This window comes from Excalfactoria chinensis, chromosome 1 (genome assembly GCF_039878825.1).
Source record: "Excalfactoria chinensis isolate bCotChi1 chromosome 1, bCotChi1.hap2, whole genome shotgun sequence".
NCBI classification, from domain to species: Eukaryota; Metazoa; Chordata; class Aves; order Galliformes; family Phasianidae; genus Excalfactoria; species Excalfactoria chinensis.
Window position 1 is genome coordinate 164,705,328 of NC_092825.1, and position 15,639 is coordinate 164,720,966.

The 15,639-nt window shown below is 44.3% G+C and overlaps 1 protein-coding gene across 1 annotated transcript in view; it reads left to right on the top strand.

Moving 5' to 3' along the window:
* The window catches only part of FLT1 (fms related receptor tyrosine kinase 1), a 98,565-nt gene that overhangs the window by 68,735 nt on the left and 14,191 nt on the right, over positions 1 to 15,639 (top strand). The window contains exons 14-18 of the mRNA XM_072326406.1: positions 918 to 1,064; positions 2,854 to 2,985; positions 7,119 to 7,225; positions 10,121 to 10,259; positions 13,988 to 14,092. Coding sequence (XP_072182507.1) covers positions 918 to 1,064; positions 2,854 to 2,985; positions 7,119 to 7,225; positions 10,121 to 10,259; positions 13,988 to 14,092 — 630 coding nt within the window. The remainder of the gene's footprint in view (positions 1 to 917; positions 1,065 to 2,853; positions 2,986 to 7,118; positions 7,226 to 10,120; positions 10,260 to 13,987; positions 14,093 to 15,639) is intronic.

Sequence of the window (15,639 nt, forward strand, 5' to 3'; positions counted from 1 at the left end):
CAGATGCCTTTGTCAGAACACTCTCCAGCTCTGTTCAAAACAGGGGAATGAGTGCTAAAATGCTGAAATGAGGACGGGAAGGATTTGTCATTTTGCTTCTCTTGGAGATGATTTTACTGTGACGTCCATAAAGTGTTTTGGAAACGCCCTTCCATTCAGCTGGGAGACCATTCAGCGCGAGATGCACTTCATACATACATTGTCACTAAATGTCACAGATGTATTTTATTGCATTGCATTCACCCGAATTTTGGTAGATAAAAGCAAAAAAAGAGCAGCTTTGCTTTGGTCTCTGAGGCCAAAGCATCCGTGGGCTCCCAGAGGATATAGACGTATTCACCTGTGCTGTGCTCAGCTGAAACACAAAGGTGGAAAAATCTGTGATGCTATTGGAATGCAGAACACAATGTCTTTGTTATCGTGTTATCGTCACTTCTGGTTTTAAACTGTGCAGATTTACTGAATATGATTCATAAATGTTTTCTTTAAAGTAAGTAAAACATAGAAGTCACATTCATGGGTATCATGGTGTACTGCTTAGTGCCATCAGAGATGCTCTGGCACAAGGGTGTCCTGCTAATTGTTGACGGTCCTGGTCTCATGGTTTCTTTCTGCTGTCTGCAAAATTCTCAGCTTTCATACAGATGTATTGGTTTTGATAAACCAATGTGGTTAATAATGAATCTGGGGATGTCTGTTAAACGATGTCATTGGGTGTTCATCGGTCATGACAGCCTATTCCCAATAAGCAATGGGACCAGACCGAGTGCTCTTAAACAAACCAGGATGGTCAATAAAATCTGCGGACATGATTGAACTGCCTTAGAGGTCCTTACATCACTCAAGTGCTGGTAGGGAGGATAATAAAGCCCCACAGTTACAGGAATGTAAAATGGAAGTGTTGTTTTGTCTCGTAGCACAAGAGGCACCAGCTCTGCTGCGGCAGCTTGTGGATCAGACGGTGAACACCAGTAACTCCGCCATGCTGGAGTGCCAGGTTCATGGCATCCCTGAGCCCCAGATAACCTGGTTTAAAAATCACGAGGAAATACAGCAAGAATCAGGTGAGAGCTCTGACCTTGTACAGCCTTTTTGTTGTGTCCTGTAACCATGTGCAGAGTCATTGGCTTTGGTACCCAGACATAAGCAGCATTGCCTGAGCATTATGGGTCTGTTAGGTTATACTTTCTCACTCCAAAATGTCAACAAGTGCAAATGTCCCTATGGAGTCAGTGGAAAAAATACAAATGTAGATACCTCAGTTTGCATCTTTGAAGAGTCATCTCCAGAGAATCCTACTTCCCTCCACTTACTATAGAGGGAGCCTAAAGATCGGTTGTCTTGGCTGTGTCAGGTGTCAGAGTACAGCTAGACAGGAGAACACTAAGCTGAAGTGATGTCTGTGCAATTACCAGAGGGAATGTTGTCAGGAATCCAAAGTCTCTTCTTGATTCACAGCCCTGCTATCAGACTAATCCCATCTAATGGGTTCCCAAAAATGGAACGTGTCTGCCTGAGCCAGGGGAATCCAGGTTTCATGAAGCAGAAAACAACAGCTTCCCAGGTGGCACCTGGGAGATGTTTACTGCTGTGTCCAAACGTGGCTTCAAACATCAGTTTGTGCTATGTCACGACACCTCGGTTGTAGAAGTGTTCCTTGGAAGTTTCAGATGGAGACGGGTGAAAAGACAAAATCTTTCTCATGGGAATCTGTGCACATTCAAATCAGGATTTCACAATGAGATCATGTTACAGGCTCAGCAAAAAAAAGAAAAAAAAAAATATGTTCAAGGAGATTTGGTTTGTGGAAACTTGAAACCTGTGGAGTCTTAAATAACTTTTTAGAAAGTTTGTGTTTGAGGTTCTGGCCTACACTACTGGAAATTACTATGTCACAAGCAAAGGCGGTGGGAAGGACTCCGAGTATTTGTCAAAGTGAGCTATAAGTATGCACAGACTTTCGACACAGTCACTAAAATTAGTGACCACGTGGTTGTGACGTGAATTTTTCACATTATCTTCTGGAGTGGATGTTATGTGTTGAGTGTAATGCAACACATAAGGTTAAGAACCAGGAAGACATCTCTACAGGGCCAGTCAGAGCACTTTAATTAGCCACCTGGAATCGCTGGTGGGAATGCATTTCAATGGGACTTTGGTCCTAATGGAGCCAAATGCACAAGTGTGTACTTGACTGCATATTTCCTGGCTGTATCATGTCTGTAATGCAGGCCTGATGCCAAATCTGCTGTCTGCCTCTTCCTCATTCACTGGAATATTGTCAAGGCTGGACTCTGGGTTGAGCAAGCTGGAATAAGAGAGGTGTTGAAAACTTCATGTAACTCCTATGTTGTAGGGTGCACCTCATGGGACCTTTCCTTGCACTAGCTGAGCTCCTTCTGAGAAGGGACCCAGTGTCACATGAGTGAGAAGGATTTGGGGTGAATGTAAGGCCAATGAGGACATGCGGAGCTGGTCAGGGAAGCATGACAGTCCTGCTCCTATGAGTGCAGAAGGAAATAAGGAGACCACCCAGTTCCCAGAACTGTCATGCTGAGGAGCTTGTTTGGGTGGGAGTTGAGCCACGGTGCCAATCAGCACACGTGATACCAGCTGCTCCCAGAATCACTCCCTTGGGCTGAGCTTTTCACTCACACAAGTGCTCTGCAAACAGATTTCCAAAACATTCCCCAAACTTCCAAGTATATTTGGCTTTCTTGTGGATAACACCGCGCTGTGCAGTCTGGGGCTCGGATTTCTTTTGAGGAGAACTTGAAGCAGATATTATTACATGAGTGCCTGTTTATGTTTATATCCTGGCTCCAACTCATTGCAAAATGTTTCGTTTCACAGGAATAATTTTAGGGCCTGGAAGCCGAATGCTGTTTATTGAAAGAGTAAAAGAGGAGGATGAAGGACTTTACCAGTGCATAGCCACCAACTTGAAGGGGTCTGTGGAGAGCACAGCGTACGTCACTGTACAAGGTAAAGCACAGCTTGACATGGGAAGGGCTGGCCAGCCAAGGGGATGCTCTTGCTGTGGCTGGGAGGGATGGGGAATGGCTTGGGCAGCATGAAGCAAGCTCTGAAAGCAGCAATCTGAAGGAAGTCCTTGCAAGGGAAACGTACCAGGTTGGAAAGGAAGCCCAACAGGAAATGCTAACTCAGAGTGTGTTTACACTGACTTAAAAAGAAGAATTGCTTCAACCCATCAAAGATCGGGTCAGGGTAGAAGACAAATGTAAATTTAGCATCATCAAAACAAACAAAAACCAAAATAAGGAACACCCTCCTACCCCTCATTTTCCCGTTTTGGTTTAATTCCACAGAAATTAGAGGCATGGGATATTTTCATTTGTTTATTTTCAGTGCAACTGAACTAGATAGATGTCAGGATAGCACTAGACAAGGCTGCATTCAAAGGTACTTACTGTGAGAAGTAGGTATGATCTCATTATTTCTGAAGCCATTACCTGAGTTACTTTGCTCTTCATTTAAACACCCTGTGGTGTTCTGCCTTCTACCTGGACTGGCCCAGGCCTGTGGCAGTGATTTCCATCAAGCAACCGTGCATTGCATTCAAATAAGGTTAATTCAGTGACTGTTCAGTTTTATTGAATATCCTTTTGGTTCATCTATTATGAGGCAGTGGAAATAGGCTAGCGTTCTCCATTTATGTCACTGTCATGTATGAAATTGACATAACCTGTCTTATTGATTGCATGTGTTAAGTAAATAGACCTAAATTCATTTAGTATCTCCTTGTAGAAAACACTTTGGCTACCATCCAGTCTCTTAGGCAGGGATTATGTCTTTGTGGCTCGTCTCATAAAATTGCTAAACATATCTGAATACCACTGAGTATTTCAATAGTACCCTACAGCGAAAGACAATTACGGCTAGTAAATCAGTATGGATTTTCTGCTGTGAATGTTTTAGCAGTCTCAGTTAATGGGCATCATTGATAATACAATAAAGTTACTTTAAAAGGTCAGGATAGGAATATACACATGTGGACTGGCCTAACAGATGTAATCAAGGAGATAAAACCACCCATCTCCTTCCAAACGATGCCAAGAATTTAATAGCCATTATAATCACTAACATAATGAGTTGTCCCTCAGCGGTTGCTGTCTGGTGTCTCTTGCTAGTTGATAGTTTTGGACAATGTAATACATTGTGGTATTGATTACTGTACCACTGTATCTCGGCTATTTATTACCACCACACTCATTCTGTCAGAAGGCTTCTAGGAAGTCATATCTCCTTTTACATGAACCAGAGTAGAGGGAAGACCGCAGCCAGGAAGGTCTCTTCTCTAGTTACTTGCCCTGTAGGGATCACTAGTAGTGTGCTTGCATGACTCCTATGGGAGCTCTTAGCTTAAGCAAGAGATGAAGTCTAGCATATTAAAATATATAGCTTTGAGACTTGAATGAGACAGACATAGAGAGTTTTTCTTATCTACTATAATCAGGAAAAATGCATTCCCACATTCTCTTTTCTGATCCCATGACAGGATGTCACTGGAGGTGTTTTCACTCATTACAAATGCATCAGTCTTATCCAAATAGGAGTCCCTGACCTCCTCATGAAGAAGGACCGCCTCCCAGCCCACTCCTAAGCCTGCAGCAATGGGATTGAGGCTTTAATGGGGGTACCCCTCTAGGCCTTGCCCCTTCCTTGCCTTTCCCAGGGTGCACACCGTGCCACTGCCTCCAGTGTCAGCGCTTCCCTCTGTCCCACTGGCTCTCGGGTCGCGATGTTGCAGATCAAAGCAGCAGAGCAATGCCTGGTGTTGGTGTCTGTGTTTAGCAGTTGGGAGAGGAGTTTGCAAATGAGTCAGGAAGGAAACAGTCTGCTCTTTTTATTTCCCCTGAAAAAACATTCTTATTCTCACAGATAAAACAATGCGTTATTTTTGTACCAGAGATGGATGAATGGATGGTGGAATCCAAGGGCTGTCTTTAAATAATCTCAGTCGTTGTTTGGTTTGGAAGCTGTGCTTATAGGGCTGTCTGAGGGGAGTGGGGCCATGTTTGTGGACATGTCAGAGCAAGCTGTCCATTTGCTCTTGGCTGGGGAACTGAAGAGACATTGAATCTGAAAAGACAGAACAAGGACAGCAAACAGCTGCCAGAGCTGCCAGTAGATGGAAAAGGGGATGTCACTCCAACCTGGTGGCACAGTCTGCTAGACACAACGGGGACACAAGCTGTCTGGGACAGCTCTACTGCATTGGTCCCTGTTGCCTTTAAGGCCATATCCTTTCTCTTTCTGGGGACTCCAGCACACCACCCCTGAAGGAAGCTGGTGACAGCTGGTGGCAGAAGGACAACAAAAGAAGAAGCATCACACTCACTGAAACCCAGAGCTATAACAATCAAAACAGGACAGCAAAATGCTCTGCATTAGAGGTGATGTTCCACAACTTTGTGTCATCTCTGCTGATGAGAATGGGAAACATCACATTTGTGAAGAATTTACTGAGCAGTTCTGACAGTGTGGAAAGGGTGTTTGCTTTTCATGTAGCTGTCAGCTGCTGTAGCTATCCACCTTTCTAGATTGGTACCCTAAAAAATTGTATGTTTTGGGCCACGCTAACTCTGAAGTCATCAAGACTCTTTCTATGAAGTGTATCTGAGACTCACTGGTCACTGAGCAGGCTTCAGCCTGGGTTATATGGTGACCAGATAGGAAAAGGACACCACTGCCTGCAACATCAGAGGATCGCCAGAGTGGGCTGGAAGGGAACCAGACTCCATTTCAAACCACAGTCATCACCAACACTGCCTCTAGTCAGAGATGGCTTTGGCCAAATGGTGAAAACCTCCAAGGATAGGAATCCTTTGGCATCCCCCAGCACCCTGCCCAGTGCTACAGAGCTGTGATTACAGGATCGTGTGAATTAAGCAGGGTAGTTCCTGTCAGTGTAGGAATAGGGCACATAGGGTGCAGCAGTGACGGTGCAGCTGGGTTTGCAGGTACAGGTGGCAGCACTGCTGTGAGATCCTGTGCAGAGTTACTGCCCTTCCTATATACCACAGGGTATATTAGAATGAGAGGCACAGCACGAGTTCTTTTTGCATTTGCTACCAATCAGAAGGAAAATACACTGGGGGAAGCGTGGCAACAGATTGCTCTGAAACAGTTTTATGAGTCCCTGAGTAGCAGTCTGAAGTGAATTTTATTTAGTTACATATATTTTTTTAAAATCTGTCAGCCAACTCTAATACTCTTCAGATTCCTAATGTTCGTATTCTCCTGCTGTTCCCTTTCCTGCTGTCATTTTTATTTCCCCTTCCCGTGTTCGATTTGTTCTGGGAATTGAAGAGCCTTCCTCACTCCCAGCAGGGCTCTGCCAGCATTGCTGGGCAGCACAGGTCCCATGTTCGCTCAGGGTTACCTTGGGTACTCCTGGTTGAGCCCTGGGTACAAGGAAACCCTGCCCCCACCCTTTTGCCCACAACACTCCATGGGGCTCCAGCTGCCTGTGCCATCATCAGTTTGGATATTAGGAAAAATATCTTCTCAAAGAGTGGTGAGGCATTGGCACAGACTGCCCAGGGAGGTGGTGGAGTCATCATCCCTGAAAGCAATCAAGAAATGTTTAAATGTGATACTGAGGGACACAGTGGGAATTGTGGGGATGGGCTGGCAGTTGGACTAGATGATCTTAGAGATCTTTTCCAACATTGATGATTCTATAACTCTACGACTTCCTGCCAGACCTGATGCCTCCAAACCATGTGAAGGTCATGGGCTCAGCATGACCCCCTAGGCACCCCAGCAGGGCTTTGGGCCAGGACTGGGCTGCAGGGCTCAGTAAAAGGAAATGACCATGTGGGTGGTGAGGTATGCACCTGTCCACTTCACCTACTGCTCCCCAAGGAAGGACTGACTTCTACCCAAAACTGGATCTAGTGACTTTTGGCTGTGTTTGGCACAATGGCTTTGCTGAGGAGACCATTTTTTTTTTTCTCCAGTCCAAAAAGAGATGAATGCCCCATTGAATGTGACTGGCCATTCCTGGTACTTTATTTTAATGGCGGAGGAACACATAATGTCCATGGCTTTGCAGGTCTTTTTCTAAAATGCTTTCTGCTTTATTTTCCCAGGTACAGTGGAGAGATCAAACCTGGAGCTGATAACCCTGACCTGTACCTGTGTGGCTGCAACACTTTTCTGGCTCCTGCTGACCCTCTTCATCCGCAAACTGAAGAGGGTAAGAGTGGTGATGGGTTCTCCAAGCTCTGCCTGCCTCTCCTTCATGTTAGGCTACCAGTATTGCTAGGAACACAAAAAATGGGATTTGCTCACTGCTCTCCATCGTTCCCTGTGCAGTCAGTGGGGAAACCATGACTCACAGGGCTGAGTGTGAGCTGCAAAGCCAGAGCTTGGCACCATCGGGGAGCCTGACTCCTGCCAAAGGCATCCCCATTGCCTTTAGGCTGAGAAAGTTTGGCATCTCAGTGCCTTTGAAGTCTGGAGCTTGTAAGGATGACAGATCTTCAAAGAGCCTGGTGGGGTCTGGTTAGTGCATAGTGTCTGGTGCAATTACATCACTTGCAAAGTGATGCTTCACTGAAGTCGTTTTGGCAGCTCAGTCTCTGGCACAGATGCTCCTGTATCAGCGTGGTGATGCTGTCTGCCCTTCCTCCTTGTTCGAGCGGTGGCTTAGTGCTCCTTTCTGTTGGCAGCCCCTGTCCCCATTGCCTGGTGCAATTGTACACACCGTGCACTGATGGCTTAATGCAGAGAACCCAATCCTTTGTGGTGCAGAAAACTCAATATGTGGGTGCAGATGTGTGCAGAGGTAGTGGGCCAGTGTGGGATAGAAGACCCTTTCCCACACTCCTACACACTAATCTCTGTCTGCCCTCCATTGCTCAGCTGGGTGGACAGTGGGCATCCTCAGCACTGCCACTGAGTGTGCTCCAGTGCGAGCTCCCCATGGAATGTAAAACCATGTTATCTCAACTTGCCCATGATTTAGGTGTCCCACCAAGAACTCTTATTGACAGTTGAGAACACGGGACCCAGTCTGTATGGCAGCAGCCATGCTTCCGCCTTCCTTCTACTCCTGTGGAGGAACTTTGGAGACGTAGAGAAACTACAAAAGTGGGACTGGTTCTGTCTATTCACCAGTAATCATAAAATAATTAGTAGCAGGACTTCAAAGCTATGGGGTCAGCCCTTGGAAAAATGTAAGTTTTAAAAGTAGTGAGGAGATGTGGAATTTTTTGTTCTTGTTTTGGTGGGTTTTTTTGCTTGTTAGATTATTAACAGAGAATAAAATAATTGTTCTTGCTACAGAGCAAGGGATTTAAACTAGATGACAAGTGAAGGCTTCTTTCCAGACAAGCTTTTCCAACAAGCATTAGTCAATGTTTATGGTCTTCTCTGTGTTCCTATTAGAAACTCTTTCAATGATTTATGTCTGGAATTAGCTTAAAATCAAGTTTCATATACAAATGATGTGTTCACAGTGGAAAAAAAAAATCTTCTGTGCTCCTTGAGAATTTTCTGAAAGCCTGTCTGTTACAAATGATATACTTAACACTTCTTCACCATTCCAAATGCAGTTTCAAAGCTCCAGTTGCGCCAAAGCTTTGGTATTCTTTGTGTCTGAATGAAGCAACCTGGAAGTTTGTTGGAACAGAATGATCTCTAAGATCTCTTCCAACCTGTGATGTTCAGTGATTCTATGAAGCTCTCTGCACCTTCCCACTCTCCTATTGCTCTTTGGGTTGGGTCTGCCCAAAAGCTCTTTTAAAGAGATTAGTAGGAGCAGTCAGGCGCACATGTCCCTACCAACAAATGCTGTTTTTTTGGAACACGTCACGTGCTTCTTTTTCCATCTCTATCCCACTTATCCATGTCCCACCCAGGGACAGTGGAGGGTTGGTAGCCAGGCTTTGTGCCACCTGACTTTTGTCCAAACACCACTGTAATCCCCCTTGGGACTAGCTTTGAGATGATGAAAGGCAACTGGAACAGGAGCTGTTAGCTACTGTCATTTTAATCTAGTTACATTTGCAACTAAAGCACACCAAGCCAGCAGTATCTAACAAATGCCTGGAAGTGAAAGTATTAGGAATGTACTTCCAAGCTGTAGAGGAGGAAAGTTGAAAACCACAGAGGGCAATGAGAAGAGCAATAAAAATGTGTAGATATATATGTGTGTTTGAGTGTGTATCTCTGTGCCATTTCCATGTGTTTAGGGAAAGCAGCGTCAGTGGTCTCAGTCAACAGATTTTCCATAAATTCCAACCTATAGGCAGGAAATTAGAGCAAACAGACTTCTTCTCTAGAGATATCAGTGCTTCCTGTGTCAAGAAAAGTCCAGTGGGTTGGAGTGCCAACCTCAGTGCTCTTTAAAGGAAAATATATTTAAAAGTGGAAATCAATGAACTGAAGAAAACGTTGAGATTAGGCTCAACTTTCCCTTAACATTTGTCTTGTAAAGTGTGTGATCTGTTTGTTCAGTAGAAATTGAACTCCTGGAAAATTCACTTCCAATAGTGTTTTTGAACACAGGTAATGATGAGTACCTCCAAATCCCAGTATTTCACTGAACTTGTAAGAAATGACACCAAAAACACGAAAAAATTCTAAACATTTGTAAACAGATTCAGAAATGTACAACATCAGTCCCCTGGCGGCCATTCTTGCACAACTTGTAACCACATATGACCTATCTTTGCTGGGCGTATGGAAACAATAAACACAGGCAGTTGAACTCCATCTGTTGCATATGGCCACTTTGCACAATCGTGAAGGAAAGTTATTTTTAACAGCAACATTTAGTCATATGAAGAGAATAATTCTGATTATGCAGAGGGCCTGTGTCGTAACACCATATGTTAATACAGACCCATGCTGTTTTCACTGAGGAAGCTGATGTATCACAAAGGGGAAAGAGAGAGGAAGGAGGTTTTTTTACATCAAAAAGGCTTGAGATATTGAAATAAACCAAAGGTAGCATAACTGAACCCTCAGTTGGTCTGTGAAATGCCATCCCACAGACAGAATTAACCGGGAAGCCTTGATCCAAAGAGGGAGCTGCCAACGTGTGCTGTTCTCCTGTTTCTCATTTTGGAATATTCTTGTTTTGTAGCCTTATTTTTCGGAGACAAAGACAAATCATTACCTGTCGATCATCATGGATCCGGACGAAGTGCCCTTAGATGAGCAATGTGAACGTCTGCCTTACGATGCCAGCAAGTGGGAGATTGCACGGGAACGTCTGAAGCTGGGTAATGTTGGCATTCTGCACATCAGCGTGTGGCTGCTGGGTGAGCTGTGCATGTGACCATGGGTGCTGGATGTAGTTTGGACATGCAGCACCAAGTCCTGCAGGTTCCATGCAGAGCACTCCATCCCCTGTGGCTGAACCACAGCTAGCTGTGTCTGTTTGACTTCCTTGTTTCTATTTTGAAGTTTACTGTACATTTCTTCCCTGCTTAAACACTGAGCTGGAAAACACCTATGCAAAAATGAGTTCTTCTAGCCTTCCCCTCCTAGTTTCTTCCTTTCCTCCTCTCTCCAGTCCACTGTCTCTGTTCCCTCTGTGCCGCATATAGACATTCTTGTCAGTGCACCGTAAAGTGCAGGAATGTGACATACCAATCCACACACAAGTAAATACCCTCACAGACTCTGAACCTGCAGCTCCCTCACCCCAGTGAGAGGCACAGGATCAAGAGCATTCTGTCCTCGCTGAGCCCAGCCTGGAGCTGGCTGTAAGGCAGGAGGGTTGGGACCAGACTGCAGAGCTGAGGAGTCCCTTCAGAAACCACAAGGACTTCAGCATGAGAGTCAATACTTAAAAAAAAATCAGCTGTAAACTTAGCCTGTTGCTATAGTGCTGTTTGTTCCTTCAGGCGTGCATCAGATGGGTCCTACAGCTGGGGCTAGAAATCCTCTGCATTCATCTAAAAGGCATGACAAACTCTCCTTGCCCCCTTGGGATCAGGGACCACGGATAATTAAAACATGAGTACAATTAGCATCACGCTTAATTTGCCTGATAGAAGGCACAAGGTGACCAGATGTGGATAAGTCATTTATTATTGTCATACACGATTCTGGGAATGCTGAAACATAACCTTGCGTTGGAGTGCCTTCAGTCTTCAAATAGCTTTCTTGCAATGACGGACCAAGATCTTGATGTGCAGACAGAACGATCTCTGCTTTATATGATGCTTTATTTGTGTGTAAATCCCAATGAAAGAATCAAGCAGAAAAGGAATGTAAACACCAAGAAAGACCCACATCTTGCAGGGCTGGTGTTTGGAGGCTGGAGGTGAGGAATGATGGCCAGAGAACAAGCTAGAAGTGGAAGAACTGGTGTAAACAAATAAAGAATGCTGACAATGAATGAGAACCAGATTTGGTGAAGCCGGGTATGTGCAGCATGCAAGATTATCTCAGTGCAAGCCCTGCTTACATGGCAGCTGGCTCAGCCTTTGAATAACCTTGGCAGTCTCCAAGGATCAGCATCTCATGAGCAAAATATGCTTCTATGTTTTTTTATAAACATTTTTACTTAGAAATGCAACTCCTTCAGCATCGGATACGTGTTTTTCTCTTTCCACCTACTTATCCTCAAAGATATGTGTTTGTTGCAGCAAGTCTCTGCTTTTAGCTCATGTCTCCTTTGCTTTGTATTCCTCCAACACATACACACAGCCCACATGTGTGGTACAGTGCTTGTGTGACAGGACTCCCCCTTCATCCACAGTAACATATGTTAGAGAAAATACCATATGGCACCACAGAAATCAATATAATTAACATTCCACGTAGATTAGGCTGGCTGAGATCTAAATGTCATCTTTTCATTAGCCAGAAGAATGCTGGTGTTATAAATCACTTTCAATGTGGTCGGCACGATGCTGCATCAGCATAAGTGCTGATCTTGGGCTCGACACTCCTGATCTCCCAGAGGTCAGACTCTGCCCCACTCTGCATGAGGTTGGGCACATGGCTCCCTGAGCTCTGCTCCCACCGTGTCCCCAAGCCCTGCTGCTCTGCCAGGCACACTGCTCCCATCTTCCTTTGTGTGCCAAGCCCTTCCCTTCACACAATGGAGAATAGGGAGCTGCTGACAGTGAAGCCCAGATGCCTCAAACCATGACCAAGGACCTGAGCAATGAGCACATCTTTGAGCCTCTGCTCTCACCCATGGAGCATGGAACTTGAAAGTGCCTTTTGCTGATTCCTCTGGTCTAGCTACTCGCACACTTTGATATCTGGACATCTATTGGAAAACCTTATGAAGTTGGTATGGAAATAGAAACCTCCTGATCCTAAATTCTTTGACTGAAAGGTCTGTTCATTTCAATGAGTTCTCACTTCCACCAAGAAACTGAAAAGTCAGTTGGAGAAAGTGTAAGGAGAGCACTGAACTTCTTTGGTCTGTATGCAAATACTGCAGCGCCTATACCACACAGTGAACCTGGGCATGGTAGCTGCTGGAGGGCCGGGACAAGTTTGCTGCTCAGGTGGCCATCTTCATATTCTTCTGTTTAATTTCTCTGTGTAATAATTTCGTAACTCCTGTGTGACACAGAAGGAGCTTTTGCAATGACAGTCTGTTAGTGTTACATTCATCCTTTATGTAGTGTACGTAATAAGCCACAGAGTTTGAACTATGCAGTGGATATTCAGAGCAAGCCTATTCTGTGCTAAGATTTAGCATGATAGCAGAGTAACAAAGAGGAACAAAGAGCAGGTGTTATAACTGTTCCTCATTAAGTCATAAATGCTGTTTAGAGAAGGAAGTGTTGTTTTCAGTGGTCATTCTCCTTCATTAAAGGTTGGCAGCTCTGTGGAGTGTTACAAGACAACCTGTGTGTTTTCCAAGTAATGGCTGCGTGGGTTATCTTGATGTGGGAAGTGTTGACAGCAATGGAAACTGGTTGAAGTTCTGGATTAAATGAAGCTACAGTGGGTTTTACATGACCTCAACCTGCAACCTCATCTGGTATAACCCATGAGCAGTCAGTACATTAAAGATGAACATCAGTTCCCAAGAAAACAGAGAGCTTTGTCTTAACATTTCCTCCCTGATCTTTCTGCTGAATGAAGGAACTGTCTGCAGTAACGGGAAAAGAAGTTGGCTGCCAATCTTCAAACCACGTGCTGCTCCACTTGTATTTGTATATGAAACTCAGTGCCTTTCACACACCAAGGCTCACTCTGTGGGTGATTTTCAGCCATGTAGATTAAGTTCTTCATGGCTTTTGTTTACTGTAAATAATGCAACACTTTTGCACATTTAAGGGGAAATAAATGTCAGAGGGTTTTTTTGCTTTGTGTATTCCACTTCATCTTTGCATTGCTTTAGTAACATATGCTGTTCACTTTCCATTGACTGAGAATTGCAGCTTAGAAATGTTATGCATGTAAAAGGTAGCATCCAGCTATTTTAGAACTAGAGGAAATTCTTCCTTCTCTTCTTGTGAGTGTCTGGGTGGGTTTGATTTCTCACAGCTATAGAGTCTCACAAGGTAGACATTCAAGTCAAAGCCACTCAAGCAGCCCCCTTTGAAGATCTCTTCTGCATCAGTTGCCCATCACAGAGAAAAGGAACTGTCCTGTGAAGATGGCTGTGTGACAGGTGCACGGCTGAGAAATAAATGTGGCCTCAGTGCCACAGCTTTTCCTTTGTTTTTTTATGGAATGCTGGACTTTGTCTTCTGCTCCTTTTCTCTGCTCGAGGAGTTGTAACCCTACAGTGACTCTGTGTCTGATATGTCTGATTATGTTAAGCAAAGAAAAACAACTGAAAACCAAAACAAACAAACAAACAAACAAAAAAACACTAAACAATACCAAAACAACTTCACGTTATGTTAGGAATATACATGTAGGACTCATTGTAAAGAACTTTTCTTTCCAATTCCTTATTTACCAATTCATTAGCTGGCAAAATATCTTCTTCATGGGAATGCCTCTCTCCAATCTATTTTCTTTTCAGGAAAGTCACTTGGACATGGGGCCTTCGGGAAGGTGGTACAAGCGTCTGCTTTTGGAATTAAGAAATCACCAACATGCAGAATTGTTGCTGTGAAAATGCTGAAAGGTAACTCACTGTCAACCCGGGCTGGAAAAAATGAGGCTCTTTATCATATCATATCTCACTTTTAACATGATTCTGTTGAAAGCAGGATTGTATGATACTACCCCCTGCCCCTGGCTGTCTGAAACATCCAAAATGGGCATGCTCAGTTTCAAGGCCACCAAGATCTTCCATCCAAGTAGCAGAACTCTGAAATAAAAATGATGTCCACAGTAGAAAAGATAAATTGCCAGGTGGAACAGGAGGAAGTTTCAGATGCATCAAGAGCCTGATGGTCTGATTTTTCTAAAGTCTTGTTCCATTACTTAAAGAAGGAATGAAGTGACTTTTGTGGGATCAGGGAACTACTACTGTGTATCCTGTGTTGAGCCATTATGCTGTGTTGACCCTGCACTGAGCACAGTACATGGAATTTAGCTGAACCATAAGGTACCCACCTTGATGTGAAGACACTCAGGTGGAAGCTTCCACATTATCCTTGGTCATTAGTTCTGATGATTAATCCTCTCATTGTTAAAAACAAGTGCCATGTACCTCATTTGCATCTGTCTGGCTTTAGCTTCTCATTCTAACACTCTCTATTAGGATAGGCCCAGCAGTTTTTCTACATGAAGGCCTTTCTATTAGGCAAAACAGACTGAGCGATTTAAACCTCTGAATTGCTGAGCAGGTGTATCCTCTCATTACATGGTGATAGGATGCTGTTGCCCAGGTAGGGTGATGGAATTGCCATACACTAGCGCTCATCCCAAGGTGAAATCGTCTCCATTTTTATTATTGGAGAGGAAAGGACAAAGACTCTAATCAATTTAAAGAGGACACAGGGGAGCCTGTACAAGGGGCACCTGCTACTGCTAACTCCAGGACTGTCCCCAGAGGGGAAATTTTCAGCTGACAAGGTTACAAACCTCCCTCCTCTCTCTTGTTCCATAAGCACAGAAAAGCCTTGTTAGCAATACACAAGGAGCAACTATCTTCCAGTAAGCACGTCTGGGAAATGGGAGAAAACTAAAACTTTGGTCCCTATGCAGATCTTCTGCAGTAGAGAGCCAGTAGCTGTCCATGTCACTGGTTTCAGTGGAAGCCTTCTACCTGGGTCAGTGTCCGACCCCAGGTAACAGATGCTTTGCCAACACACAGATAAGTTCATCAAATATCTGGCAGTGGCTTGCCACATTCAGCATTTTTTTTTGCACAGCTATAGGCTTTTTGTGCCAGCCCATGCACCAGGGGTACTCCTAGAACATGTGGGAGCAATGGCAGCTGCAAGAATCCTTCATGGTGGGATTTATGTACACACGTGAAGAGTAGGTTCTTGTTTCTGAGTTTGTCACTCAAACTCCCTTTGTTATCAGTGATGAGAACAGTTCATCCCACCCTCACACAAATCCCTCAGTCTGGTGTTTTGAGCACTTGTTTAGTTCTGTTGCCTGTGAAAAGAGCTTGTGGTGACTGGGTCCTTTGGGCACTTTTCCCTACCTGAAGATAGGGAAGATCTGTCTCATGCCTTATGTCCTCACCAGATTATCCAGTAACTATGGAGGCATTCA